The sequence below is a fragment of the Dermacentor andersoni genome, chromosome 4 (assembly GCF_023375885.2).
Source record: "Dermacentor andersoni chromosome 4, qqDerAnde1_hic_scaffold, whole genome shotgun sequence".
Taxonomy (NCBI): Eukaryota; Metazoa; Arthropoda; class Arachnida; order Ixodida; family Ixodidae; genus Dermacentor; species Dermacentor andersoni.
In genome coordinates this window covers 32,393,123-32,420,951 of record NC_092817.1, presented here as the reverse complement: position 1 = coordinate 32,420,951, position 27,829 = coordinate 32,393,123, and the positions used below count along the sequence as shown (strand labels likewise).

General features: G+C 45.4%; 2 protein-coding genes across 2 annotated transcripts in view; both read left to right on the top strand.

The window, feature by feature from the left end:
• Positions 1–13,344, top strand: part of l(1)G0020 (RNA cytidine acetyltransferase l(1)G0020) — a 47,340-nt gene extending 33,996 nt beyond the window's left edge. The window contains exons 15-19 of the mRNA XM_050183929.3: positions 4,435–4,627; positions 8,187–8,359; positions 9,792–10,016; positions 10,588–10,739; positions 13,221–13,344. Coding sequence (XP_050039886.1) covers positions 4,435–4,627; positions 8,187–8,359; positions 9,792–10,016; positions 10,588–10,739; positions 13,221–13,287 — 810 coding nt within the window. The 3' untranslated portion in view covers positions 13,288–13,344. The remainder of the gene's footprint in view (positions 1–4,434; positions 4,628–8,186; positions 8,360–9,791; positions 10,017–10,587; positions 10,740–13,220) is intronic.
• Positions 13,345–15,226: 1,882 nt separating this feature from the next.
• The window catches only part of LOC126536872 (transmembrane protease serine 9-like), a 41,012-nt gene continuing 28,409 nt past the window's right edge, over positions 15,227–27,829 (top strand). The window contains exons 1-3 of the mRNA XM_050183902.3: positions 15,227–15,392; positions 23,552–23,587; positions 26,949–27,028. Coding sequence (XP_050039859.1) covers positions 15,332–15,392; positions 23,552–23,587; positions 26,949–27,028 — 177 coding nt within the window. The 5' untranslated portion in view covers positions 15,227–15,331. The remainder of the gene's footprint in view (positions 15,393–23,551; positions 23,588–26,948; positions 27,029–27,829) is intronic.

The window sequence follows — 27,829 nt, the reverse complement described above, 5'->3', positions numbered from 1 at the left end:
GTTGGGGCCGTTTCCGATGTCAACATCCGGGAATAAGTGGATCGTCGTGGCGACGGACTATCTCACCCGCTTTGCTGAAACTAAAGCTCTACCAAAAGGCAGCGCAGCCGAAGTGGCGAAATTTTTCGTCGAAAACATCCTGCTGCGACATGGTGCCCCAGAAGTCCTCATCACCGACAGAGGAACGGCTTTTACAGCAGAGCTCACCCAAGCCATTCTGCAGTACAGCCAGACAAGCCACAGGAGGACAACTGCCTACCATCCGCAGACGAATGGTCTCACGGAGCGCCTGAACAAGACCCTCGCCGACATGCTAGCAATGTACGTCGACGTCGAACACAAGACGTGGGACGCGGTCCTGCCGTACGTAACCTTTGCGTACAACACGGCGGTGCAAGAAACAACACAGATCACGCCGTTCAAGCTGGTCTACGGCAGGAACCCGACGACGACGCTTGACGCCATGCTGCCGCACGTAACTGACGAAGAGAATGTTGACGTCGCTAGCTATCTCCAGCGCGCCGAAGAAGCCCGACAGCTCGCCCGCCTGCGAATCAAGAGCCAGCAGAGGACCGACAGCCGACACTACAACCTCCGACGACGCTTCGTCGAGTACCAGCCTGGCGACCGTGTTTGGGTCTGGACCCCGATACGCCGACGAGGACTCAGTGAGAAGCTACTCCGACGCTATTTCGGACCCTACAAGGTCATCCGACGTATTGGCGCTCTGGACTATGAGGTCGTGCCAGACGGCATTTCGCATTCACAGCGGCGCCGCGCACGATCTGAAGTTGTCCACGTGGTGCGCCTTAAACCCTTTTACGGACGCTGACAAACTTCGCCCTTTTTGTTCTTTTCTTTGCTACGAGTGCTTTTGTTTATTACCTTCATTTGTTTGCAGCATCGGGTCGATGCTTTTTAAGAGGGGGGTATTGACACATGTACTTACCTTTATCGGGCGACCACGTTTCGCCGCTTAACAAATGTAATCGCACAGCGAGGGACGCGCCTGCATGATCCGACGTTTCTGGAAAGTTATCGATGCTTCTACCCGGCTGTCTGTTTCGCCGAACCGTGTGTTATCTGATTTCATCGCGTAACGCGAATGGTGTAGAACTTTGTGGAAGGCACGCGGGTCCGAACGATTAGTCTGGAACATTCGACGACTGCTCTATAAAAGCCGACGCGCTTGACCCGCTGATTAGATTTCCGACGATCGCCGACTGTGTTCGCTGCTTTCGTTGTGCTATAAGTGTAGCCTGTTTTGTGGGCACAGGTTCGCCCAATAAAATCTAGTTTTGCCTTTCACAGTATTGCTACTGTGTTCTTAACGTCACCACCACGTGACAATATGATGCAGTGATTGGGAAGGTTGTGAAAATTAGTTTATGTGAGAAGTAAATTGTGCACAGGAAGCAGACTAACAACTCAGTCAGTATAAAGACTACAACTATCATTTTTTCTGCATTGTGTTTTCTTCTTGTGTGTTTCATTAGAATTATGCAGCACAACTTGGCATCCATTTACCAGCCTTACAGCTTTGCAAATGCACAGTTGACATCCGTTAATTTCACCCTGACATGAAAATGAAATTGGCCCAATTGTCCAATGGGCTCAGTTAAGCGAGAGGCAGAAAAATCATCGAAACACACCGCTGATTCATATGGCAGTAATTGCCCGATTCAAACGCACCCTTAAATAGGATGTGCACTCACTTTTTATGTGTTCAAAAGTGAAAATAATAATAATAATGTAGACACGACATCAGAGCTCCTAAACTAAGTGCAAATTGAATTCACACCCGGTTTTTTAGCATGAAAAATGCAGCATGCCTCCGATTCTGGCAATATGAAAAAAATTAAATCAATGAAATTTGGCCTCCACACATTGGGAATTTTAATGTTCATCATCATCCCTCTTAGACAGAACCTTATCATTGTCAGTGAAGAATCGCATGTCATCCTGCATACTTCCAATAGTGCGTCTGATATTCTTCATTTATCAAGCGACTTTACAATAACCTCAAACGGGATGGTGGCCCAGGCCTAAGTAACCACTAAGATAGTTCATCCTGTGAAGCATGAAATTCATGCTTCACAGGATGCAATTCACGTTGCTGCTAGCTTAGCATGTAAAACAATTTATCTTTTGAATAAGCTTTTGTAATCGCACACTGAAAACAGTGCATTGTCGTTGTCATGCTACATGAGAACTTGTTCTGTCGCCATCCATTGTCACTATCTTGTGATAGCTGAGGCGGTCTAGGCCATGGTCAAGGCTGGCTCTGACAGTAGGCTGTTGTGAATGCCACAAACGCAGTTTTGGTTTAGTGTAGCATTGCACCGTGCAGGCAATTTTCAGATGAATTTTCCTGAAAAAAGGTGCTTGTTAAAATTGGGTAAATATAATAAAACCCTGCGTTAAGTCTTTCAAGGTTCCACAAAAAGAAATGTAACTAATGAAAACAAGGCCCCAAATCACCAGAGCAACGTCGGAAACAGCTTTGCATTTGTGTATAATTAAGGTACACATACTACGTTCTATGACAGTGGCCCTCGTTTTTCTTTTAATGTGCTTCACCACAAAGCACTACTATATTGCGGAAAAGATGAGTATAGTCACCAGCAAAATTGTCAGCAAAATCTGCAAATGCGCCATGACACGCTTACCGGGAGCGACAATGTCGTACCTCTGGAAATTCGTTCTACCGAATTGCCTGTACACCGCCAAATTTATGTGACCACTGCATTCAAATAAAACATAAGATGCGGGAATATTACACAGTTACAATGTATCAAATGGGAACATAATACATAGGAGTCGGTGAGTTTTAGGTCAGGACCGTGAAAGCGCGGCATAGCAGCTGGAAAAACACAACAGCGAGGAATATATGAGTGGGGTTCCACTGTACTGTAGTAATACTTTGTGAGCTACCATTCTCACTTTAGCTCTTTCCATACCGTGCCCACTGGGCAACATTAGCCCGCTAACGTTGGTTTGAATCGCTGGTTTCAAGACCTTCTGCGCTGTTCATGGACACACAGTGCTATTGGACATAAACGAGAACTATATTTTTGTTTTCTTAGCAGTTCGCTTTTTTCACCCCATGCAGTGATTTTTTTAATGCGCTCCGAAGTTTTCATGATTGTCAAAGTAGAAACCAAAAATGGCCGCCTGCTATCGATGGTTTGAAACACCGCTTTCGAGACCAACTGCACCACTCATGGACACTCTGCGCCATAGGACATGAAGGAGGAGAACTATAATTTTGTTCTCTAAACAGTTTGCTTTTTCCCTGCCAGGTATTAATGCGCTCCAAAGTTTTGCGGTTGTCAAAGTAGAAAGCAAAAATGGCTGCCTCTGGGAGCAGCGCGCATGCGCTTTGAAAGATTGCAGATCTCTTGATTCCACTGCATCTGCGGCTGATTTTATCTATGGATTGAGCAGCAGCGAGTCTGAAAATGTTGCATTTTTGTCTGACTTGTACTCACCTCGGAGAGCAACGACAGCGTAAGCTAGCCCGGAACATTGGCGGCCGCAGCCCGGCACGCCAAACTGTAGTGCTTGCACTTAAATTTTAGTAGTGGAATACCTGTTCGATTAAAAATTTCAATTTTTTTCAGAGTTAATGCCTATTAGGTTGCAATACATTTTGCATATCTCATAATTATTGTTACATTTTTTTCTTAATAGATACAAGCTTGGCTTTACAACCTTTGTTCAGTTCGATCTCACAATCTTGATTCTGGCAATCTATATCTTCTTTATAACATGCATCTCGTTAATAAAACTTTTGTTCGTGAAAAGTGCATTCATTCTGCTTTTTGTTTATGTAGTACATCAAATATTGAGTGCAGCAGTTCCGAAAAAAAAAAGAAAGAAATCTGGCATAACCTACAAAAAATGCTTATTTTCCCTATGGTAGGGAAAGAGTTAAGATATTCCTAGGGCAGGCTGAAAATAGACGTTTTCAACAAGAGATGACATGTTCTTCACGCATTCACTGTAGTCTAAGCTCCTCCAAGACGGATGCTGCTGCTATTAGAATTGCTAGCGGAGTCACCTTTGGGCAGTTAGATTGCATGCTGACTAGTCAAGTTAGAATTATTTGGTGAAGGCACATTTCAGGATCGGAATAACAAAAGGTTATGCCCATAAAAATAAATGAGCACCAGCTGGGACCTTCAGTTGAGATCGAATTAACTGGAAAATTGAAGTAACCGAAAAATTAAATTAACCGCAGTCAAATTAATGGAAGCCTACTGACTGTATATACCATTCATTTAAAACCAATTTAGCCAAAGTGAAATTTTATTGTGGGATGCCTTTGAGGCTGCACTTTTTAATTGTACAACACAGCCGATTCATAATCTCCCTGTTTCTTCTCTCCTCCCCCCGTGCGCCATTTCTTGCATGACGTGCTTTGATGGCCAGAATGACCTGACAGGGGAGCACTCGTGCATCATGCTCAAGTGCCTGCAAGAAGGTTCTCAGTGGCTGCCAGAACTATGGAAGGACTTCAAGCGCCGCTTCCTCTTTCTTCTCGGTTACCAGTTCCGAGAGCTGGCACCAGCCACTGCTCTTAGTGTGTTGCGAAACCCTGTCGACGATGCCATTCAGCCGACTGGTAGGTCCTTCTAAAATAAGTCAATCAAAAGCCAGCCTGAATTTTTCTGAGTGCTCATTTCATTTTATGTTGTACATGCTTTGTGCTTGTCTTGCTCATTGTTTCTTGGGTTTGCCATTTATTTTTTAATCAGCTGCAGCAGGAAAGATAGGTTTTTGTACCCCTAAGTTAGGGCATAACTTCTTTACATTGTGCCTTTTACATGTATAAAAATGTGGTGGAAGAGCCTGCCCTATGTGGCCCAGGCAGTAAGACCAGTCAGGAAATGATACAAAAGTAAGGATAAGCCATCCTCCTTTCTCTTTATTTATATTTATAAGACAGTCTCTTCATAGGTGTGATTATTTCCTGCCACTTGTATGTTCTGTGTCATTTAAAGAGAATCAAGTCGAGCTGGATTGCAAGATTAGGCTTCTGTAATAAATAGTTTCTCATTCGTAGCAAGACCAGAGCTTTTGTAAGCGAGAAAATGACGAAAATAGAAAATCAGTGACACCACCTATTTTACGTCTTATGTGACATTAGCTTATTCAGAGACAGCGGTAGACAGGGAGGCCACTTGGAGATTACATCAGCTCGTCCGTTTTGGCTTGGCTGATTCAAATTGAGCAGCAGCGGGACCTTTGGCAGTAACTTTCTGAGCAGCAAATTTGTATTTTGCCACACAGAAAATGACTAATTTCTGACGAATAATATATGGATGTAACTCGGCTTGATATTTTACTTGAGCGTCTTAAGTAGCATGACATCAGACACTCACGTATGCTGTCACATTGTGTAGTGATGGAGAACACTGCCAGGTGTTTGAGTTAAGAATTTAACTCTTTATTCGGTGAACTTGTGCACAGAAAGGCAAGCAACACGGAGCACAACATAGGCAAGCACAGTGTTGGTCGTCGAAACCTGAACTCTCAAGTCAATTGTAGGGTAATCGCTGGTGCTTGTAAACGTTCGAGTGTGCAACACTATTCATGTTGTGCATGCAGTTTGATTAAACAAGACTAGTATCGCCATAGAATTGGTGACAGCCTTCAAAAAATTTTGGATATACATCTTGCGCTGAGTAGTAACTTGACAGCAGTGATAATCCAGTGAAACACAGTCACCTGCAAAAAGTAAAACAGTGTGCATGTGACTGTACATGTAGTTAAACCTCGATATAACGAACTTCAATATAATGAAATTCTTTATATAAAGAAGTATTTAACTTTTTATAACATTTTGTTCCTAGAACATCATGTATATTTAACCTCAATGTAATGAAGTGTGTTTATACACTACTTTATAATACGAAATTTCACTACCGCCATGAAGTAATACTGAGACAATAAATGCCATCTTCTGCAGATACAGATTGTCAAATGGTTGAATTACACGCAGCTGCTTGCGAATTCTCCACTCGAATCACGTGCTGTGCGACCAAGAGCAATTGCCGAAGCATAGCAGTGTCATGTTCCATGTAAAGTCCAAGTGTGATAAGACCCTGTCATGCCCCGCGTGCTGTATGCTTTAGATGCGAGTGAAAGCATGCGAGGGTGAGCTGAGAAGTATGGTTTGTTGGCGAGTACCGTCTTCCTGCGCGAGCAAGGGGAAAGCACACGGAAGGGGGAGAAAGTAGGGCCATGTTGGCACATCTCCCTTTCTAGCATGGCTGTGGTTGCGTATGGCTCAAAAGAACGGAAAATTAGACGAGTTGGTATTGACTTGTCGTGCTGTCAAAACCACTGCTGCTGCTGTCGAAACCGCTGCTGTCAAAACCATTGATAAAAACCGTGGTCACTATTGACAGGATCAAAAGTAGCGACTATACAGTTGTAAAGGTGTGTGTGGGCAACACAGTATCATATGCAGTGGTAAATGCTAGAGTAAAGCTTATAAAGGCATAAATATTCATGTAGCATTTCAGCGTTCCTGTTGTTCCTATACGGTTTCAGCTGATGACTATGACTATGGTGATGCGGACTCCGCTGCTTCATTTTGGTTAGATGCTAGCTCCGCTATTGCTTTTTTGTGTTGCACATTTGCAGTGCTCCCCACTTGCCATGCACCAAACATTGTCCGAATTGACCGGTGTGGGACTAAATGCATCCGAAATAACAGGTTTGATGCCATGAAATTATGCATATGCTTGCTGGGGCCAAAGGATGAGTCCGAGTTATGCAGTTTTCTGAATTAACGAGATTTCAATTAGCAAGGCTTTAACGTAACCAAGTTGCATCTGACACAGAAATGCCTTTGCTATACCCAACATTCGTTACAAGCATATATTTGTTACATACTGATATAGGTGAGGAACATTTCATATTTGCTTCATTTTAAGATCTGCTTGTCAATGATTGTGATGTTAATGTGTGTTTTCTAAAAATTATTTGAAAAGATAATATGAAAAATATTTAATAGAAATTTAGGATTCATTAGTATAGAAAATAAACCTTGATACATGTATAACCAAGTTGGTAAAATCAGCAGTTGGCTTCGTTATATTGAAATTTTGTTATATATAAATAAGTACAGTCGCCAATAGATTTTTCTTGCAAGGAAAGGGGCCGCAGAATTTTCTGAATTATCGGGCAATAAAAAAAGAAAAACAAACGAATGAGAAAACAATTCATTTTGATGAATTTGAGAGTTGGCGACGTATGATACGGTTTCAAGCCACGTTGAGGATATGTTCACATCGGCACTACAAATTAATTGAAGCCAGCCATGCTTTCGCGTACACTCCGTCCCCATGCCTGATAGCATCGTCCACACCACGACGACGCCATCAAGAAAAGTGTCAGCAGCGGGGAGCGAATGCATTGTCTGCCATGCACCTACAGGTCACTGAAACTCAAGATTCTGCAATCTGCAATACGAAGTGCATGGGAAGACAGCTTGCATGACGCCAGGCCGTCTTAGCACGCCCACTCTTTGCACTTGTGCCAAATTGCCTCTAAAACAGGGTGCGCAGCTGTGCATGCACTCAGCTGGGCTTACAGCCATGCGCAAACTTACCCCCCACTCCTCATGTGCTCTTGGTCACGTTACCGCGAGTTCGCTCCCCTCTCCCTCTTTCCGTTTGCTCGTGCAGAAAGGCAGCACTCGGGAAGCCATCATCTTCCTTGCCTCACCCTCGCATGCTTTCACTCGCACCTAAAGCACACAGTGTGTGGGGCACGATGGGGTCTTCTTGCAATTATCGGCTTCAATTCGGCAGCCACGCTTGGCATGCGGCGTGTGATTTGAGAGGTGCGTTTGCAAGCAGCCGCTTGTAATTAAATGATTTGACCAGCTGTGTCTGTGGAAGTTTCAATTTATTGTCTTGGCATTCCTCTGGGGTGGCAGTGAAATTTCGTTATATTGAAATCGCATACAAACACGCTTCTTTAGATTGAGGTTCTAAATACATTGTGTTCTATGGACATGAGATTATGAAAAGTAAGATACTCTGTTATATTAAGAATTTCGTTATATTGACTTTTGTTATTGACATTTAACTTACAATTTTCCAATATTGATATACCCTTAGTTTGACTCGCAATGTTTCTAGAGCCATTTCCTTGCTGTTACTTTGCAGCTCTGACCCTTGAGGAAGTCGAGCGCCTCTTCTCAGTGTACGACATCAAACGGCTGGAATTGTACTCGCAAAATCTGGTAGATCACCACCTCATCACCGATCTGCTTCCGACACTGGCACAGCAGTATTTCCTCAAGACTCTCGGGGACATGCACCTCTCGGCCGTACAGTCTGTGAGCCCATATTTTGTTCTCTTTGCATGCCAACAGGTTCCCAGACATAGTCATTCAGCTAGTAAAGTGTGTGTACTTACATTTGTTGTTATTCATTAACATTGAAATTAAATTAAAGGCCATCAAAATTAAATTGAATGTCCACATAAATTCACCAAAGGAAACACCTGGTCTCATCAGCTGGAACTAATCAACCTAGTGAAGAGAGCAAACTAATCTAGCTTGCCACTAAGTCCCTTTGAGGTCTGCTTCACACAATGAAAAGCTGTGCTCGTCACGAGATATGTCGGTACCAGTCGCTATAATGAGTGGAACTCTTGTGCAGTATTGAACGATAATAGACCACTTTTGAGCATATGAGTGAGAAAAAGATCTATGAACAGTTTCACTCGTAATGTAAAGGTGACAACGATAGTTAGCGCAGCTCTGGTGAACTGCTCTGCCCTATAGAAATGCACTGCCATATAGAAATAGACATTGAATGGCCTAGTGAAGGTACACTTGAATTATCCTGTTTGCAAAGAGGTACTTGATTGTAACAATGATCATTGTTGACAGGGCACTATTGATACCTGTTCTTTTTTATGTTATCACACTTGTCTGGTACACCAACAATCGAAATCTCAAGTGGGAGTGGTGGAACTTCATTATTATTATTACTCCAGCACAGACCTGTTAAGTTTGGTCCACTACATAATTCTGAGCCAGAAAAGAGCAGATAACAACCATGGCTGTAGTACAGTCAGGGCAGTAATTAGGAAGGCGAGTGGTTTAGGGGGTCTTGACCCCCACCTTCCCAAGACTTTCTTGTGCCTTAACCATTTGGGTGATGCTAAAATATATACATGCCTACACAGCAACTACCAGATGCCGAAATTTTTCATACACTAACTGCGAGCAAGCAGCCTGCGGTACCAACGAGGCATGCCACCGACGTTTCGCTACTGCCGAGGTTGCGGCCGCTGACGATGTAGATGCTTCAGACTGCATAACGGTATGTGCTGCTCGAGCCAGCAAGCATAAGCCAGCGTCACGAATGCGCCCCGCGCGCTCCTGACGTGACGTCACAACCAGTGGTAGTTAGGTGCCATTTTTTCGCTGTTACAGACACCACCAGCTTTTTTGCTCAATGGGCCATTTGACACTTTCACATCAAAAATATTACAATAGAAATACCAACAGTTGACATATTGCAGCACAGAGCTGGAATTACAGCAACACAGAGCTGCGATTATAGTGGCCACAAAGCGCACACTAAAGTGAAAATGAGAAAAAGCAATCAACCACACAACAGGGGATACAGAGGAGTGTTGGTGGCACACCAAGTTTGGTGGGCCATTGCAAATTACATACCTTTTCTGTCAAGCCTGTGCCCTTTCTGGAGATGTTCAGTAGAAAACACCCGGTGCACATGTGTCTATGACTGCTGCAGGCCATCCTGTTAAGCTTGGGGCTTCAACACCGCACTGCAGATGCCTTGGCCAAGGAGCTGGATCTACCGTGCACCCAATTGTTGGGCCTCTTCAACCGTGTGATGCGGAAGTGCTCCCAGTTCCTGCGTGGCGTGCTTGAGAAGACTCTTGACGAAGCCCTGCCACGATCTACAGGCGCGGCTGCCAACCTCACACCTGTGCTGCAGTCGCTTAATGAAGAACTTGTGAGTAGTGATCTAGCGGTGAAACATTAGCAGCTTGAACTGTTGCAGTTTTTGTAGGTTCTGTGAACAGCATTGTTTAATTTGCATACAGTTTTTTTTTATCATGCAGAGATGTACCTCTTCGCATAAGTGACTAGTGTTGAAGCACAGCAATATATTCTGAATGTTGAGTCTCCTGGCATCGCAGTACAGATAACTTGCAGATGGAGCCCACCTTTATTTCTTTGTTCACCTTGCTTATTAAAATATTTCTTTATTAAATACCTTCAGGGTCTGTAAGGTGTTACAGAAGGGCTTAAGGTGATGAAGCCCTGTAAGCACAAAAACCAGGACACAAAATGCTCTTCAAGCATACTTCTAAAGTAATTTGGATCTGTAATGGAGACGATGGAGGCAGGCAAGTGATTGCAGTGATTACATGTTTGAGGAATGAAAGAGAACTACGGTTGGAAGTTCTGAAATTGACGAGTGCTCTGTTGCCATTGAAGACATTTGTATCCCCCACTTCCTATTCGTTTCCTCACATGGTCATACACTGCCATTTTGCTTCATTCACAATGTCTTTGTGCAGGCTGGTGCAGCCAAAGAAATTGAGGACCGCCAGAAGAGGGAGCTGAAGAAGCTGCAGCAGATGGATCTTAGTCAGTACAGCATCAAGGGTTCCGAGTCAGAGTGGAAGAGTGCTCTAGAGCAGCCTGGCAAGCAGCTTGTCAGCATAAAAAGGTGTGTGTCTTGCAGCATGACTTGCAATCTCTCTGCCAATTGGAACTATGCCTGCATTAGGACGTTATGGTAGATTCCTTCACCAAGCAACAAGAAAATATCATATAGCATATAATTTCTTCACATCACTTAAGAACTCACATAATTTTCCACATGCTTTCCTTGGCTTCGTTTACTATTGGCTTCATATGTTTGTGGCTGACAAAAACTGCGCCATTCAGTTCCCTTTTTCAACTATATTGTTTCACAGATATATCAGTGAAAAAATTTCATTCATAGATATGTTATATTTTCCTGCTGTTCTGTAAAAAACTGTATTAGTCAGAAAAGATAGGACGCAAACTATGCCTTTTTGCTGCTAAACCTTAGGAGGAAGACATTAGCCATGGTATGAATTGTAAAAAAATGCTAACTTTTCTCCTAGTGACATTTATGGCTGTGGTGCATTGCTAAAATTTCATTTCGATGATGCACCGCAGATTTCTTCTTATAACGTCCCTGTGTGTTGAAAAGAAGGTATGCCGTATTTATTCGAATATAAGTTTCCCCCCCCCCCTTTTTTTAGAATGTTGCTCACACAATGAGCTATCTATCAACTTATATTCATGGCCAAAGAATTTCGACCATATTCGTGAACAAAGCTAGCAGAAGTACCAAGCCAATGGAGTTTCTCCATCACAATCATCTTGCAGCTAGTCTGAATATTATCCAGACTGGCCTGATGCTGCATATCCAACGCACTCTGTGGCAATGAGGACCACATCATTTTGGCTGCCGGGGATGCCTGTGAAGCATCCGACGAGGATGACTTTGCTGGCAGTTTCAGATGAAGATGCAGCTTCTGCCATCGAATAGCTTGATTTAGTAGTTGAGCTTACGGTAAATAAAAGTGTGTCATGTTAAGAGTTCTTCGTTTTACTAAAATGATATAGGTGCAGCCATATTTGAACTATTTTTTATTTCTTGGCATGTTCGATATATATGGCTTGACTTACAGTTAAACCTCATTATGAAGAGGTCGGTAAAATTAGCAATTTGCTTTGTTATATCGAAATTTCGTTGTATTGAAATTCAACCTTTTATGCAAATAAGCACAGTTGCCGATCTATTTTTTTTACACGGAAAGGGGCTGCAAAATTTTCTGAATAATCTGGCTATGGGAAAAAAAGCAAATTTGAATGAGAAAGCAACTCATTTTGATAAATTTGGGAGTTGGCAATGAACGATACAGTTTCATGCCGTATACATCAACGATATCTTGACATCAGCGATACAAATTAAGCGAAGCCAGCCACGCTGTCGCATGCACTCCACCCTTGTGGCTGATAGCGTCGCCCGCACTGGCATGACGCTATCAGGAAAAGTGCCGGCAGCAGGGAGTGAATGCTTCGCCTGCCTCTCGCTATAACGGGTCACCGAAACTCGAGATTAACACAACCTCCAATATTAAACGTGTGGGAAGACAGCTTACATGGTGCCATGCCTTCTCGGCACGCCCACTCTTGGCACACGCAGCAGATTGCAGGGTACATGCCTGCGTATGCGTTCAGCCGCGCTTACATCTCTGTGCAGCCAGGGCCAAGATGTGCGCCAAAAATCTAGCCTTGTGCCAACTTAACCCGGACTCCACCCCTCGCGTGCACTCGATTGCGTTACCCTGAGCTCGCTTCCCACCCCTTCTTTCCTTTTGCTCATGCGGGAAGAAGGCGGCACTCGTGAAGCCACCATCTTTAGTTTTTCTTGTCTCACCCTCGCACACTTTCACTCGCACCTAAGCACACAGTGCGCAGGGCGCGACAGGATCTCATCGCACTCGGACTTTATACGGAACATGATGCGGCTCTACTTTGGCGGTCACTCTTGTAGCGAAGGGCGCGATCTGAAGAGCGATCGCAAGCAGCCACTTGTAATTCAATCATTCAACCATCTGCATCAGCGGAAGTTTCCATTATCTCAGCATTCCCTTGAGGTGGCAGTGAAATTTCGTTATATTGAAATTGCATACAAGCACACTTCATTACATTGAAGTTCTAAATACATGGTGTTCTATAAACAAGAGGTTATGAAATGTACTTATGTACTTCGTTAGATCGAGATTTTCGTTATATCCAGGTTTAACTGTATATTTATTCGTGTCCGACCTATCTTCGAGTAAATACGGTATATACTTGGGCTTCTCACATATTTTTTTTATTCACCTGCTACATGGAAATGTTATGGCACAGCAGTAAGTTTCAGGGAGCAGTAGCGCACATGGATGTATGATGTTTTTATGGCCAAGAAGAAACATCATTGGGAGGATGTGTTAGCAGGATTGTATTATATACATGGAATTTGGTTGCAATGTTTCCTCAAGCCATTTACTACTACCATTGTTGAGGTTCTGGCACTGCTTGCTGCCATCACTGTATCTAGCATACCTTTAGTACTTCTGGTGTGATTTTAACAAACTGAATCACTACTGCTTCTCCTTCCTTGCAGCATCAACAAACGTCCTCAGGAGATGGAGACGCAAGAGAAACAGCATAAAAAGAAGAAGAAGAAATGAGTGTAATCATTAAAAATGGTGTATTCAATACAGTGTACAGTAAACCAAGTTAAACCAGCTGCGCTTTCCCTTGTGTTCCTTGCATCCATGACATGCTACAAGCAAAAGAACTGAAGGCTGGACAAATTGGTTTTGATTGATTTTGACATTTACTGACCAAAACAAAAGCGGGGATGCGGTGATGAACAACGCAGGTGAACTGGTGTCCTATATTACATACACTCCTGGAGTATCCTAGGGCTGTCTTGTTGTTTACACTAAAGGGACCCTGAAACGATTTTGATGATTTTGTACAAACATACGAAGTCGTAGAATAGGTCGTTCTGATCATTAATTGACACGTCTAAGTGCTCCGCTTAAAGCGTGCAATTTGTTGTAACGTTTTAAGAATGTATATCGCTGCTGATCGCAGCACATCGCTCAGCTGAATTTTAAGCCGCCCCTACCATTTTGACGTCATTTGCCCCCAATGACGTTAGTAGGGCAAGCTATCCGATTGGCTGTCCAGGGCGCGTCATCAATCATTTTTCCAACTTTATGGTGAACAAATGTTGTTTGTAGTAGTTGGAATGTTAGTTATTTTGTTTCTATAAAAAGAAAGTAACAGAAAGAGAATGCACAAGAACAATTTCTCACTAAACTTAAGCACTTCCGGCATGCAGCAAGCGTCGTCTGCTTGTGTTTCAATGTGCTCCATTTTGACGAGAGCTCCGCAGTCAGAGTCGGACTCGGCCTTTTCGCGAGCACCATGATTCGACTTTGTTGCGTTGTGGGCTGCAAACGTAGCGACTGGCAATATGTCAAGCAGCGACATCACGTCCCTCCACAAGGCAGCAGATGAGTGGAGTGTCTGCAGGGGATTTACGCGTTTGCGGCCGTCACTTTACACCGGAAGATCACTACAACAGCGTTTCGCGAGTCCAGTATTCGGGTAAATGCAAGTGCAAGGGGACAGGGCCTGGCCATTTGACTGTGCCGTTTCGCAGGATGAGCAGAAGTGCAAACGTGAAAGGTCTGCACGGTGCAGCCACCTGGTGGCACAAAGCTCAACCAAACACAGTAGCAGTAACGAAGTGTATTCTTTTTTGCCGCTGGTGTAAACTTTTCACAGGAGCGTAATCATTAACACATTGTTTTTGTAAATGCTTAAAATGTTTTACACTTGGTTAGAGCAATATTAGCGCTTTGTTTGGCTGGTTGAGCTCTGCACCAACGGGTGGCTGGACTGTGTAGACCAATCGGGCAGCTCACGTACACCTATGCTAATGTTCCTTCATCAGCTTGAGTTAATGCCTCCACCCATCCGTTGAAAGGCCCAGCTCGCCTGTGGTTACCGGAATACCAGATACGTTTGGCGCTGTGACAGAATGCTCGCAACGCAAGCCGCTTCGATAGCTGGTGCCTGCGGTCAACTGCCAAGCAGCTGGCGGAGAAGTTGGAGAGGCTTCACGCGCTTGCTCCTAGAGATCCGGAAGTAGATGACACGATGTGCCATCATGACGCAGAGCCAGTGAAGTGAGCGGAGCTTGGCCCCGCTCAATCAATGAATGAGTTGAGAAAATGCATGGCTATGGAGGAGGGTATCTTGTAATCGTTCGTAGCTCTTAATATGAGACGCTACACACAAATTGTGGTGCGAATGATTAACTTCAGCTGTATCCTAAGCGTCTGCAAAATTTTTCCGAACCATTTCAGGGGCCGTTTAAGTTTCATGTATACAAATTTCATAGCCCTATAACATGTCAGGTTACATATTATTTTGACTGTGGTACTATTTCTCTTGCAAGCTGGAGCTTACATGTTCTATCCTCGCAAAAGATCCCCTCCCCTTTATTCTGGCTATCACAGCAGCTGTTTGGGTGTATTCAGATGTCATTGTGTAAGAAGTGCCCCTGAGCTATACTAAAGATCAGTGGACAGCACCAATGGACAAGGCAGGGATCGTTGTACACTTGCATGCATATCCCGTAGTAGGTGGCATGCTTTGTACTTTGAGGCCCGTTTGCTTTCAATTTTTCAAATATTTAACTGTGAGCAAGCAACAATGAAACAAAGTGGGTTGTCATCATGCTTTGTTTTCCTGGTGGCACTCTGGAGATTAAGTGGTAAGTGTGTGATAACAAATGAAGATGCTCTTATCCTATGTCACTTTCTTAGTGTTGTAGTGAATAGGAAAGTGTAAAGAAAAGATGGGAAAGAAATGTGTTGACTTTGTCACACTCACTCTGCTACATTGCATGTAAAAAAATACATCCTATCCAGCAGGTTTTATTTTGTGTCTGTATTTATAGAAGAGGGTAGCTCGTAAGAATGTGCTCTTGCACAATGTCCACTAGAGAATTGCTGGAGTTCTCAGTCTTGGCAACAGTGACTTGATCCCACAGCTTTACTGTATGTGTTCATTCTCCTGTGCTGTCATCATTGTCATATTCATATTTGTTTGCATTCATTGTGAAAACAGCTTGTCGCCGTTTAGGGCATCCTTGCCGATACTTTTAGTGATGTGCAGCACAGGGCAGTAGCTCATTCAAACACGTTAGTGTTTCTAACGGTGATTCATGTGCAATCAAAAAGAAAAGGGTCACCAAACAGCAGTAGCTAGCCAAGCTGTATTACTCTGAGGTTGTCCTACAACAGCAACGATGGCTCACATGCACACTGTCGCAGACTTGAAATTAAATGATCGAATGTGTTTTTTTTTTTTTTCTGGTGACTTGTTTCTGCCTAGGAAGCAACTGATGAGCATACTGATGAGTACATAATGGAATTTTGCCGAAGTACCCGGAACACGTATCGCCATAAAGATTACATTATGTAAAGGTCTTGTTAAGCTTGGGGGTGTGGGCTGGGCACTGCCATAATCTATCGGCTGTTTTCAGGCCCCTGCTTGTAAAAAGTAGGAGCATGTGCTTGCCTTCTACACCTGTAAGAAAATGTGAGCTATTTTGTCCTAGTTGACACAAATAATTGTTTGAGGAAAGTTGCGCTTACAAGGAACTCAGCTGAACATCTAGCATGCTCCGATCCTGTCATTTCCCACATTTCTGTTTCTTGACCTCCAGAACAAATTTAAGCCTCTTCTGTAGCTGATTGCAGCAGCCCACAAAGAATAAATGAAAAGGTGCATATCTCTGTTTTACAATAATAATGACATTGGAGCATGGTTATGTTAATTCCCAAGTTTCTCCGTGCTCTTCTTTAACCCTTTCGCTGTCACTGACGTACCGGTACGTCATCGCGCTTCCCCCCCCACGGTGTCACTGACGTACCGGTACGTTCTCTATCGCGCGTTCAAAATTTCGCGCCTGAGCGCAAAGCAGGCGCTCCTGGATTGGCCACGTTATCTGTTGACTCTTTCTACAAGTTCGTATATTCGCCCCGACCTGTGTTAGTCCATGTATTGAAGAGTACGGTGCGACTGCCACTCCCCACTTTCTCTTTGCTGAGTGGCGCGGTGGCTCCGCGTTCGCTGGATCATGCGTCGCGCGCGTGTGGTTATGGGTTCAAGGGTTGTTCTGTAATCTCCGCTGGTTTGAAGGTTTTTATTTTTCTTCCACGGAGGAAGGAAACTAAGGAGAGGCCCTGACGTCACTCTTTGTGAAGCAAAAGTGAAGCCGGAATTTGGCGTTGCTCATGGCGATGCTCCGCCTTTTGGGCCACCCTCCTCTCTTGTTTACATCTTTCGCGAAATCACGCCGCGCTGAGCGTGGTGTCGCGCGCGGAGCGCGCGCGCTCGCGCAACATCTGGCAGAGCACGGTGCAGGTAACACAGCGCAACAAGACACGGTGACTAACGCAAACCCGCCCCCTCAGCGCCTTTGCCACGGCCCGAAACCTACCAGAGCAACACGTGTGAGCGCTCAAAACCATAACAACGCCGCCATTGTGGCCCAAAAGGCGTGGCCATACAGCAAAAAAAATAAAACAGCAGCAAAAAAATGAGAACCGACTACGTCATTTCCGCCACACTTTTCTCCTAGCGCGCGGAGGGGGTAGGGCCTCTCCTTAGTTTCCTTCCTCCGTGTTTTCTTCTGTTGGTGTGCCTGCTACGGCGCGTCAAGTTCAGGCGTACGTGCCGTTGCCTCTCCAAAAAGGTTGACTCGATTGCTGCTTTCGCTCTCTCGCCGCACCCTCGCTTCCGACTTGCAGCAGTAAACGTAAAGCCCTTCGAACTTTGTTTAGCCTTTTTCCATCTCCCTCTGTCTTCTTGATCACGCAACGTCCCATTTCTCTCCGTTGCGCGGGCGACTGAAAGCGCATCCTCCCTGCGCGCGGTTACTTTCGGATGGCTCGGCGCGCGGGACCTTCGTCTGCTCATGGGAGCGGTGGCTGAATTCCGATTCAGAATACGAGCCGAGCTCGGATTCGGACTCGGACAAAGTCGCATGAGAGAAAGAGGGTTCCGCATCGTCAGATTCGGATGTTGAACGGATTTTATAGTCAGGCTGATGATGATGATGATGTTTACTAACAACAGCTGCAGAACACTGAAATGTGCATATTGCATTGACTATGTTATTTGTATACCAATTATAATCAAAAATAAATTGCTATGTTCATTCCCTGTTATGCTCGTTCCCTGAAACCAAGCCGACACTGGGGGTGCGTCACGGCCAGAAACGTCCGACAGCGAAAGGGTTAATGCGATTAGCATTCTTGGTCTACTTCAACCACTTTGCGTCTGTCTGTCTAGCCTATTTGAGGCGCTCTTCAAATTGTAAAAGAAATCCTTTAAAATTTTTTGCTGTGCTTGGTGGATTCGAACTCGCATCAGACGGGTTCCTCAAGCACAGCAGCCCAACTCTACCGCTGCGCTGCAAATGTGATTTTTTCTTCATTGAGCGCCGCGAATGCTCGCGGGCATCGAGGGATTGTCAGCTTTAACGAGCACTGGTGCGCCACCGGTGCAATCTTGGCGGCCACACAAAAAGAAGGGGACTTTGAGGGCGCGCCGCGAGATGATGCAGCGTGTCCAGTGGCGTAGCTAGGTGGTCTTGCTGGTCTTGCACCCGGGGCCCATCTGCTGCCCTTACCTTTTCCTCCTTTCCACTTGAGGTGGTAGCTAGCGATCTTTGCGGTGGTCGCTTGCAACACATGTGCGCATGCGCACATCACCGCATGGCAGCGCGGCCGGCGCGGCCGCCGCTACCACCGCGACACCACTACAGTTACAGTGTACTAGAATTCTAGTACACTGTACTACAATGTACTAGTATATTGTAACACCACCCCAGCCCCCTTGGCGGAGATAGGGAAGTAGGTGGCGCCATCTCTTGACAACCGACCGCAACTCAAGGCGCCACGGCTACGATGGGTAAGCGAGCGACGCCGCAGGCATCTTTCTAGAGGAGGCGTTGCCATAAATCTTAAGTCACCCCCCCAGGGTGTAGTCGAGGAAGGCGAGGATGTCGACAATTTCCGGGTTTCAGCACCACTACAGCCACCTTGGATACCGCGCACGTCCCACGGGTCCCCCACTCCTTCGCTTTCTTTCCCAGAGATCGCCAATGCAGCAGGTATACACGCTGTTTTTTCTGCGCCAAATAACACAGGGTGCTGCACTGATAACTTGCGATAAGCGCATGTGCACATCTTCTGTCAGACTGTAAGGCTTGGCAGCCAATACAAATGCGGCATCGTGGAAAATATGGCTCACGTAACAGGTAACAAAAAATATCTTTATAAAGTTTTAATTACCAATTTTAGCGGCAATATTGCATTTGCAAAATTGAAGCCCGACATTCATATCTTGCCCTACAACAACTTCACAAAAATCGTCGTAGGTACTATGGCGCGCAGTATATTTTGGCTGTGGGCAGCCCTGAACGAAAACGAAGAGTGCACTCGCAGTAAAAAAAAAAAAAAAAAAAATGGCGACAGACTAAGAGCGCGTTTTTAAAGATGTAAATTAACAACAGAAAGCTGCTAAAAAGCGGTTGTTTTAAGTAGAATTATATATAAAGACAAACTTCATCTATTTGTCTCAACAAAAAGCGAAGATGTCTTTATTATAAGTGTGTTGCAAGTCAATGCTGGCCAAGACGAATGCCTAGCCAATCCAAAACAACATGGCGGCGTGCGGCGAGGCGGCAGTTGATCCTGCTCATGATCCTGCTAGAACAGAATATGAGCGAGTATATATGAGCAAAGACGGCGAGTTCGATATTTAGCTACAGTGCAAAATGCAACGCACACGGCTCAAAGCACGACCGGCGTGGTCAGCACGCTTTCCCACCAAAATAAACACGAAGTGAATTAACATGGCGGCGCCGCAGTGCCGCACCATTCTGGCGCCGTTTGTTGCGTACATGATAAATTCGTTTCTTTACTGTGCTGTTTCGCTTCTCGCTAAACACAAATTATATTGTTAAAAGCTGCTCAATAACTGAAATGAACTTTTGTGCCCTTTTTCTATGCATTACATTTTGCGTCGTTGAAAGCGTTGGTGCCGAGGCTAGGCACTCCTTCAAACCGTTGGCGGCGAGGCTACGCACTCGACCAGCAAAGTGCGTTCCGTGAACGTACTCCGACTTGAGTGCACTCATATGAGAGTACACTCCGCTGCGACGTTAAGATTTGGGAAAGTGCACTTAAAAACCGAGTGCACTCGCCGTAAGTGCACTTAACTTGCCCGCTTGACAGGGGTATCAGTGACGCTGATCTCCCCACCCTATTAGAACATGCCACCTGCCTCCCTGCGGCGCGGGCGCCAATGCTATGACAATTGCGAGTTCTCTTTATTCTAATCAAAAAAGCCTTGTTTTTATTTGCTGCTATACGGACAAACGTGATTATCCGAGCTGCGGTACCACCACAAAATTGGGAACAGAATAAAGCCCGCTTCGCGTCTATTCTTGGCATCACCATAAAAAAAAAAAAAAAAAAAAAGGCCGTGATGAAGCTCGTGCCAGCGAAAGCTTGCACTACTGTTGGTCTGCACTCGCAATGGAGATCGATGACTGAGGGATCAACGTCACTGATCCACTATTTAATATTTATGTCGCTGCTGCCATACTGGGCGCCGCCCGCAGTGCCAAAGTACTGTAGGCTGTAGCACCCAAAACGATTTTGTTAAAGAAGTTTTTCTTGAGTTAATAATATGACTTTGAGTCCTCGATTCTCGAATTGAAGTGCTTCCTCTATAGGTACTAATTAAATGATTATTCAGGATATGGTTATAACTTATCTGCCATATTTTTCACGCTGCCGAGTTAATTCCTAGTAATCACAGACACATAACGTCATAGAATATCGGGAAATATTATTACAAAATTAATCTTTCTTTTATAAAATTCTGTGCAGCTGACACAGACACTGTACTTGTGACATGAAGTCACACAACAAAATGATAAAGAAACGGTTAGCTAGGACTAGGAGAAATACCTTTTATTGAACACCGCGAAACTGATAAAGAACGAATACAACGATTCAAAATTGATAAATAGAACATTGTATACATATTGCCAATGCACAAACCATGGTGGGACATCGAGCCTTCTGCACTAAAGTAATGACCGGTAAGGACACATTTCCTTCAGAAGTTCTTTTTCCGACACTTCGCTTCTGCAAACTCATTAATTACAGTAGTAAAGATTATATATTTTTTTACTTGTTCTTTTTCTATGGTCAGTATCGCCAAGTTTGACAGCATTTCATCCCTCATGGTGGAGTGCAGAGACGTCTTGATCAGCTTTAACTTGGAAAAGTTCCTTTCGCAGGATGCAACTGACACGCAGATCGTGAGGAATAAGCGAAAGATAACAGTAAGTAAGTAAGAAGTTCCATTTGGCGATAAATTGCAGGAACTCCAGGCACCGAGTCTGAAGACGACCCAGAGAATCCCATTCGCGACTTTTCACGGCCGCACTTATGCAATGTCGCTCTCAACGAATGATTCGCCGTAAACGCGAGCGCCGGGCGCGCTCGTTGAACGCCCTCTCGCTGCTGTCTTTGTTCGTCTTCGCTGCGCCTTCGGAACGGAAGAGGGACCCAAGAGCCTGAACGCCTTATATGTTTAGCGACGCCTGCTCCCAGCATGAACGCACGGCACGAGCGCACCCCACATGAAACGTTCTGCTAAGGCGAGTAGTTCAGCGACCATTTTGCGAAGTAAATTTTTTAGCCCGCACATTCGTGCAATTATTTCGTGGGGTGTTGATAGAGCTGCAACCGACAATTCTGCGGCGCAACGCATCGGGTACATGAGCTCGGGCTACTGGATACCGGAGCATTCTTTGCCATTTGCGCCCAGTCAAGCCGGCGGAAAGAGGGGTGTCTTCAGAAGTATATAAGACTCCCCCCCCCCCGCTGGCTCCTTGCCCCCCCCCCCCCCCCCCCCCCCGTTGCTACGCCACTGAGCGTGTCCAGAGAGAACCGCGAGAGAGGAGCCCGACTGCAGTGCACGGCTCCTCTTCGTCTCCTCCTCTTCCTCTCTACATTCTCTCTGGCGATACGATGTGTCGCTACATTTCTTGAATGTTCATCGTGTTTAAGGTCGACGGTCATGGTAAGATGGATTCTATCAGAATTTTGTTTTCTCTCGTAATTGGCTATGTGCTGGACTTGAAATCAAGATCCAGTTAACGTCACTGGCGTATTATAGCGAAAAGTCTTTTTCAGGGGGGGAGGGGGCGCACCCACTAGACTGATGTATGGGAGGGGGAGAAAGGAGGGAAGGGGCTGGGAATGCTGCATACTAACAAATTTCGGAGGCGGAAGGGTGGGCACGTTCCCGGTGTGCCACCCCCTGGCTACGCCACTGGTTAACAGAAGTGGCAGAAAAGAACGTCCATACATGCCGTTCATTTGGCAGTGTTCTAACAGGGGGCTCCGAATCTTACGCACACCCAGTTTTATAATTAGGAGTTCATAGCAGAAAACTACCATGCAATTGAAATTATAAAGCAGAAATCTTATGTGCACCAGCTTTTTAAGAAAAAAAAAAATACAGCAGATATGCGACTGAAAATAACAAAAAAAAAATAAACGGTGAAACAAGTGACGTTAATCTTTACAGAATGAAAGTTTATTTACACATATCTATCTTGGTCACTATCGGGCAGCACTTTATCGCTTTCTATGGACCGCAACATGTCCTCCGAGCCGAACGGCTCCAAAACAATTGCGAGCTGGATGGTGGCCCTCGCCTAGACTAACCGTTTGGCTAATTCGTCTTTCGAGGCAGGAAAATGCCGAAAACACCTGACGTGAGTTTGTTTCCAAATAAATTATCTTTTGAATTTTGTAATTGGACTGAAAGCAGCGCGTCATCGTTGCCATCCTAGGCACAGTTCTTCCAGTGATCCACTGCAGCGGGTAGGCAATTTTCTTCGAAAAGAAAATGAGCGTGTTAGAAACACGTAAATACGAAAATTATTCATTGTGAGCTGCCGTTTTTGCACGTAAATATTTCTTGGGTAGACTGAAAATAGGTGTTTTTGGCAGGAGATAACATAGAGAGCATTCACGATACATGTGCGTTACATACACTTGGGTCAACGTTAGGGTCAGGCCAACACCCCTTAGAACCATTTTCAGGCAAGTGCTCAAAATTTTAATGTCACTTCCAGCTGGCCTGTCGTCCCTGGCTGGCCAGACGCGTTTGTGCCGAACAGTCAAATTCGAATTATTTGGCAAAGGCCAATGTCAGGACCGAAATAGTGAAAGCTTTGGCCCATGGCAGTGTATCAGCGCCGGCTGCTACTCTCAGTCGGTATCGCATAAACTGAAAAAAAAAAATTAATTAGTCGATGTCGAATTAACGAAAGTATACTGCACTCAATTCCTTGTTCAACTAGTGGTGCACCCGTGCTCTACTTCTTATTTTGCACCTGCCGCGGTGGCTTAGAGACTATGGTGTTGCGCTGCTAGACACGAGGTAGCGGAATGAAATCCCGGCGGCGGCGGCGGCCACATTTCGATGGGGTTGAAATACAAAACGCCCGTGTCCCGTGCATTGGGGGCACGTTAAAGATCCCCTGGTGGTCAAAAATGAATTCGGAGCTTTCTACCACAGCGTGCCTCATAATCAGATCATGGTTTTGGCAGGTAAAACCCCCAGACGTCATTTGTTCTGTCACCTGATGAGTGGTTAAAATAAGTTGTCTCTCTCTTTTTGGGCTCGGAAGTATAAATCATTATTAGAGCTCCGGGTGTATGTTATTTCCTCAAAAGAGGGATCAGTAAGAATGGAGCTTAGCCTGCTTAATAAAAAAGTTAAGCTTGTCATATAAAATTAAACCTGTGCTTTTTTTTTTTTTTTCAGGCTGCGTTAGAGAACCGCTGTTTCAGCAGAACTGCAGTAAGATAATTTCGTTTGCTTGCTTGCTTGTTTAGATGCACTCTAAGAACAGTTTACACCCGTTGGCGCGCCCCTTCTGCCACACAACGATAATCGTCATCTGCTTAGATGCGTTTCCTTTCTTTATCGCTGCGAGCCCGGAACTTTCCAGTAACGAACGGCACGCGCGTTATCAGCATAGAACAGTTTACACCCTTTGGAGTGCCCCTTCTGAGAACGCGCGTGCCGTTCGTTACTGGGAAGTTCCGGGCTCGCAGCGTTAAAGAAAGGAAACGCATCAAGGCAGATGACGATTATCGTTGTGTGGCAGAAGGGGCACGCCAAAGGGTGTAAACTGTTCTTAGAGTGTGCTTTTCTGGTGCTTATCATGGTAATATTGCACACTTGTATACTGATTCACTCAAGAAGACGCACCGCTGTGGCTTAGTGCATGTGGCGTTGTGTTGCTAGGCACGAGGTCACGTGTTCGACTTTCGGCCGCAGCGGCGGCGACTGCTTGACTGGAGGGAAATTAATCCGGGGTCCATCTCTACCTTGTGTCTCATGATGAGATCTTAGTTTTGGCACGTAAAACCCCATAATTTAATTTCAATTTTCATTGCGCTTACATGGAAGACTCCAGGCGCTTTTTTGCTATCGGCGTCGCCGTGATGTTCTGCATAAAGTATAAGGGCGATAACACCGTCACCGCGTGCCGCATGCTGTAGGTGGTAGTGAAAGTGCACAAGGGAGGAAAGCAGGAGGAAACGCGCCATCTTCCCTTGCGCGAAAGGGCCCGGGAGTAGGGGAGGGGGAGGGGTGGCGTTTTGTTTGGGGCGCCGACGATCGTGGTTCAATCTCGCGCGTGCAAGGGAGGAAAGCGGAGGAGTAAAAGCGCAATCTTCCGTCGCCCGCATTGCGCTGGGAAGAGGGGAGGGAGAAGGGGGCGACGTTGCATTCCGGCAGGAACCGCGCGCGTCCCATCTTGAAAGCGATCTGCGCTGGGGGCTGAATCTAGATGCGACGGTGGCTCATAACATTGTGCGTACTGCGTTCTCGCCGCTCAGCTTGCGTTTAAGCGATACACAGCATGAAGGTCACTTCGCTCGCTGCTGCTGCTGCGCTTCCTCACGCCAGCGTTCTGACAGCGAGTGTCCGCAGTCGTCGAGTGTAATGTGTTCATGTTTGCCTGAGCGCGCTGACACCATGCTTGTTAATTTAGATAGGAAGAGAATGTTTACAAGTTTATACGGTCGATAAAACTACTGTACCTACTTGGTATAACTCTCTACGCATTTGCTAGCGCAATCGATGGTTCGCCTTTCGGGCGGAACTGCGACATTATAAACTCGCGAACGGTGGCATCAAACAAAGGTGCCGTAAAGTGCAGCTGTGACTAATATTTTCTACTCTGAAGATTAAAGCATGCTGCCTTTACACGCGGATTTAAAAAATTATTATTGTGAAAGAAATTATGTTGGCACAACACATTTTCGGCGTCGCGGTGAAGTTTTCTAAAAAGTCGGTGCTATATATCCAGTTGGATCGCGCGCCGTATGCTGTGGGTGTGAGGGAAAGCGTACGAGGGTGAGCCGAGAAAGATATGGTCGCTTGATGCGCGCCGTCGTCCTGCGGGCCCAATTTGTAGGTCGCATGATCAAGCGGGCACTAGAGGAGGAGAGCGCGGGGCTCCTGCTTTTTGGCGGTGGCTGCGCATGGCTGTTCCCGCCGTGTTTTGTTGATAATCTGCGGAGGGCGCGTAGTTGAGAGCGAGCCGAGATGGCTGGTTGCTTCATGCGGGCTGTCTTCTCGCGTGCCTAGCGCTGATATCGCGTAGACGCGGTGAAGTGAGAAGCAGCACGAAGCATTCGCTTCCCCTGCCGGCGCTCTTTATCACGCCAACGCTATGCCAGCTAGGGGTCGCGGTCATCGAGTGAGATCTGTTCATGTTAGCCTGCGCGCGCGACACCATGCCTGGTAATTTTATTAGTAAACGAATGTTTAGCAATTTATACGGCCGATAAAAGTGCGGCACATGCTTCGCGTAGATGTCAAATGCTTTGTTATCGCTATCATTGCTTTCGCGCTCCTTCCTTTTTCTTTCTTTTTTCCCACGTATATGGTTGTTCCAATATCTGCGGAACTTGTCGGATGCTGTGACTGGAACTGTGTACGTGTTTGTACGTGCCACATATGTGCCGAGCGCGTTTTCGTGCCTGCAAAGATGTTCAGTGCTTGTGAGTGCTAAAACTGCGATCCACTCTTGGTTCGTCGAGGAGGTTTTGGATACTTGCGAAATGTGAAAACACCCGTGTACTTAGAATTAGGTGTACGTTGTAGAACTCTAGGTGGTCACAATTAATCCGGAGCCCCCACTACGGCGTGCCTTAAAATCCCGTAATTTAATTTTGTTATAGCTTTAGATAAAATATATTAGCTCCTTATTGTGTGTTAATTGTGATGTGTGAGCTATGAACCAATTGTGGCGGGACGTCACGGTCTTGTCTACTCATTTATTTCAATTTTAACAAGATGATTGGTTTCGCATAGCTTTATAAAAACAGAATTCTAACTTTTATTGCTTTGTTTCCACAGAAGCGTCCTGAATTAACGCCAATATCGCCGCGATCGGTCCATATATGTGAAACGGGAGTGCGAAGTCCGCATGATGCAGTCAATGAAAAATCCTGTTTCACATGGTACGGATTTGCTTGCAATTTTGCACGCGCGACGCCGTCGGCCCATTCAGAGGAACTAAACATAGTCGCGGCGTGACCACTAACAATGCGGATTGTTGGGAACATCACGGTGGCCTGCCTGCGCTTGCTATTTTTTTTTTTTTTTTATAGATTAATATGCTTTCAAGGGCGAAAAGTTTCAAGAAAACGATTTCTCGCTTCTTTGATACTTTGTTTTCACTGAAGCGGCCTTCTGCAAAACGCAGCACAATATCGCTCGATATAAGTGATGCAGCTGCTGTGTCTTTACTGCGGATACAGTGAGCTAGACGGCTGATTGCGCAATTCTAATACAAGGACGATACTAAACCTTGCAAAAGGTGCTCGCATCATTGCACCCGTACGTCTAATATGTTGTATTTGTGCAAGAGTCTCCAAAGCTTACATATGTTAAAAAAAAGTCAGTTTCGTCCGTGAATTTTTGAGAATCGCCTAACGTACAATGATACCTACAGCTAACGCGCACTAGACTCACTCCCCTCGCCCTCCCAACCCCCTTTTACGTGACCATGCATAATGAACTTCACGTGTATAACAATCGCAATTCTCATTCTACATTCGTGGTTGCTGTCGCTGCTGCAGCGACGTCAAAGCAGTATAATAGGCGCCGTAAGAGCTCATGTACTGTTTCCTCTCTCACCGAGGCTGTGGCCTGGAAAATTCCGTGGAGTCGAGAATACTGGGCGGAGAAGAGGCCAGGCCCCCTCATCGGTTTCCTTGGATGGTGAGTAAAGAAGAGACTACGCTTGAGAAGGGCCAGCTTCGGGGCCACGATAACAGTGTGTATATACCAGAAATCGCCTTTGGCAGATAGCACGATTATAGTCCTTAAAATGGTCTAATCGAAGAGGCGAACATTTCTTGCATGATGAATAGAAATCCATAATCAATTAATTAACAAAAATAACTTATTAAGTTTTTAACTATTTACGTTACGACTTTGGCGCAGCTAGAATATCTCAATTCGGCGGGGGAGGGGGGGGGTGCTAGGGGCACCCACTTCATCTGGAGGAGGAGCAGAAAGGGGGGAGGGGGGCTAAGAAGGGAGAAGGCCGCGTACTAACGCATAAATTTCAGGGGGGCGGGACACTTGCTTGGTGTGCCGCTCCTGGCTACGCCACAGCTTTACGGCACATATTACAATTTTACAAATCGTAACTTAGACAATGATCACAGGCTAGTTCTGCCCGATTTTTTCGGGGGCCATATAGCAGGCAATCGTTTACCGAAAGAAAACGATGTCGCATATAACAAGTGAGTTTTCCAGAAATCCGTATGGTGGACGAATATTTATGAAAGGATAAAATTGTCATCTACCCTAGAGTATAACATTGAATGGCTCGGTCTGGTACAAAGGCATCGCACAGGTTTCTTATAGGAAGAAAGCTTTGCACTTGAAGAAAACTTCGTCCTGCTTCAGGAGATCGAACCCGGGACCAATGCACTCTGTCATCTGAGCTAACCAGAATAACTTTTTTTCATACATTATATAGTTATTGCAGCGAGTACATCGTACGTGAGCATC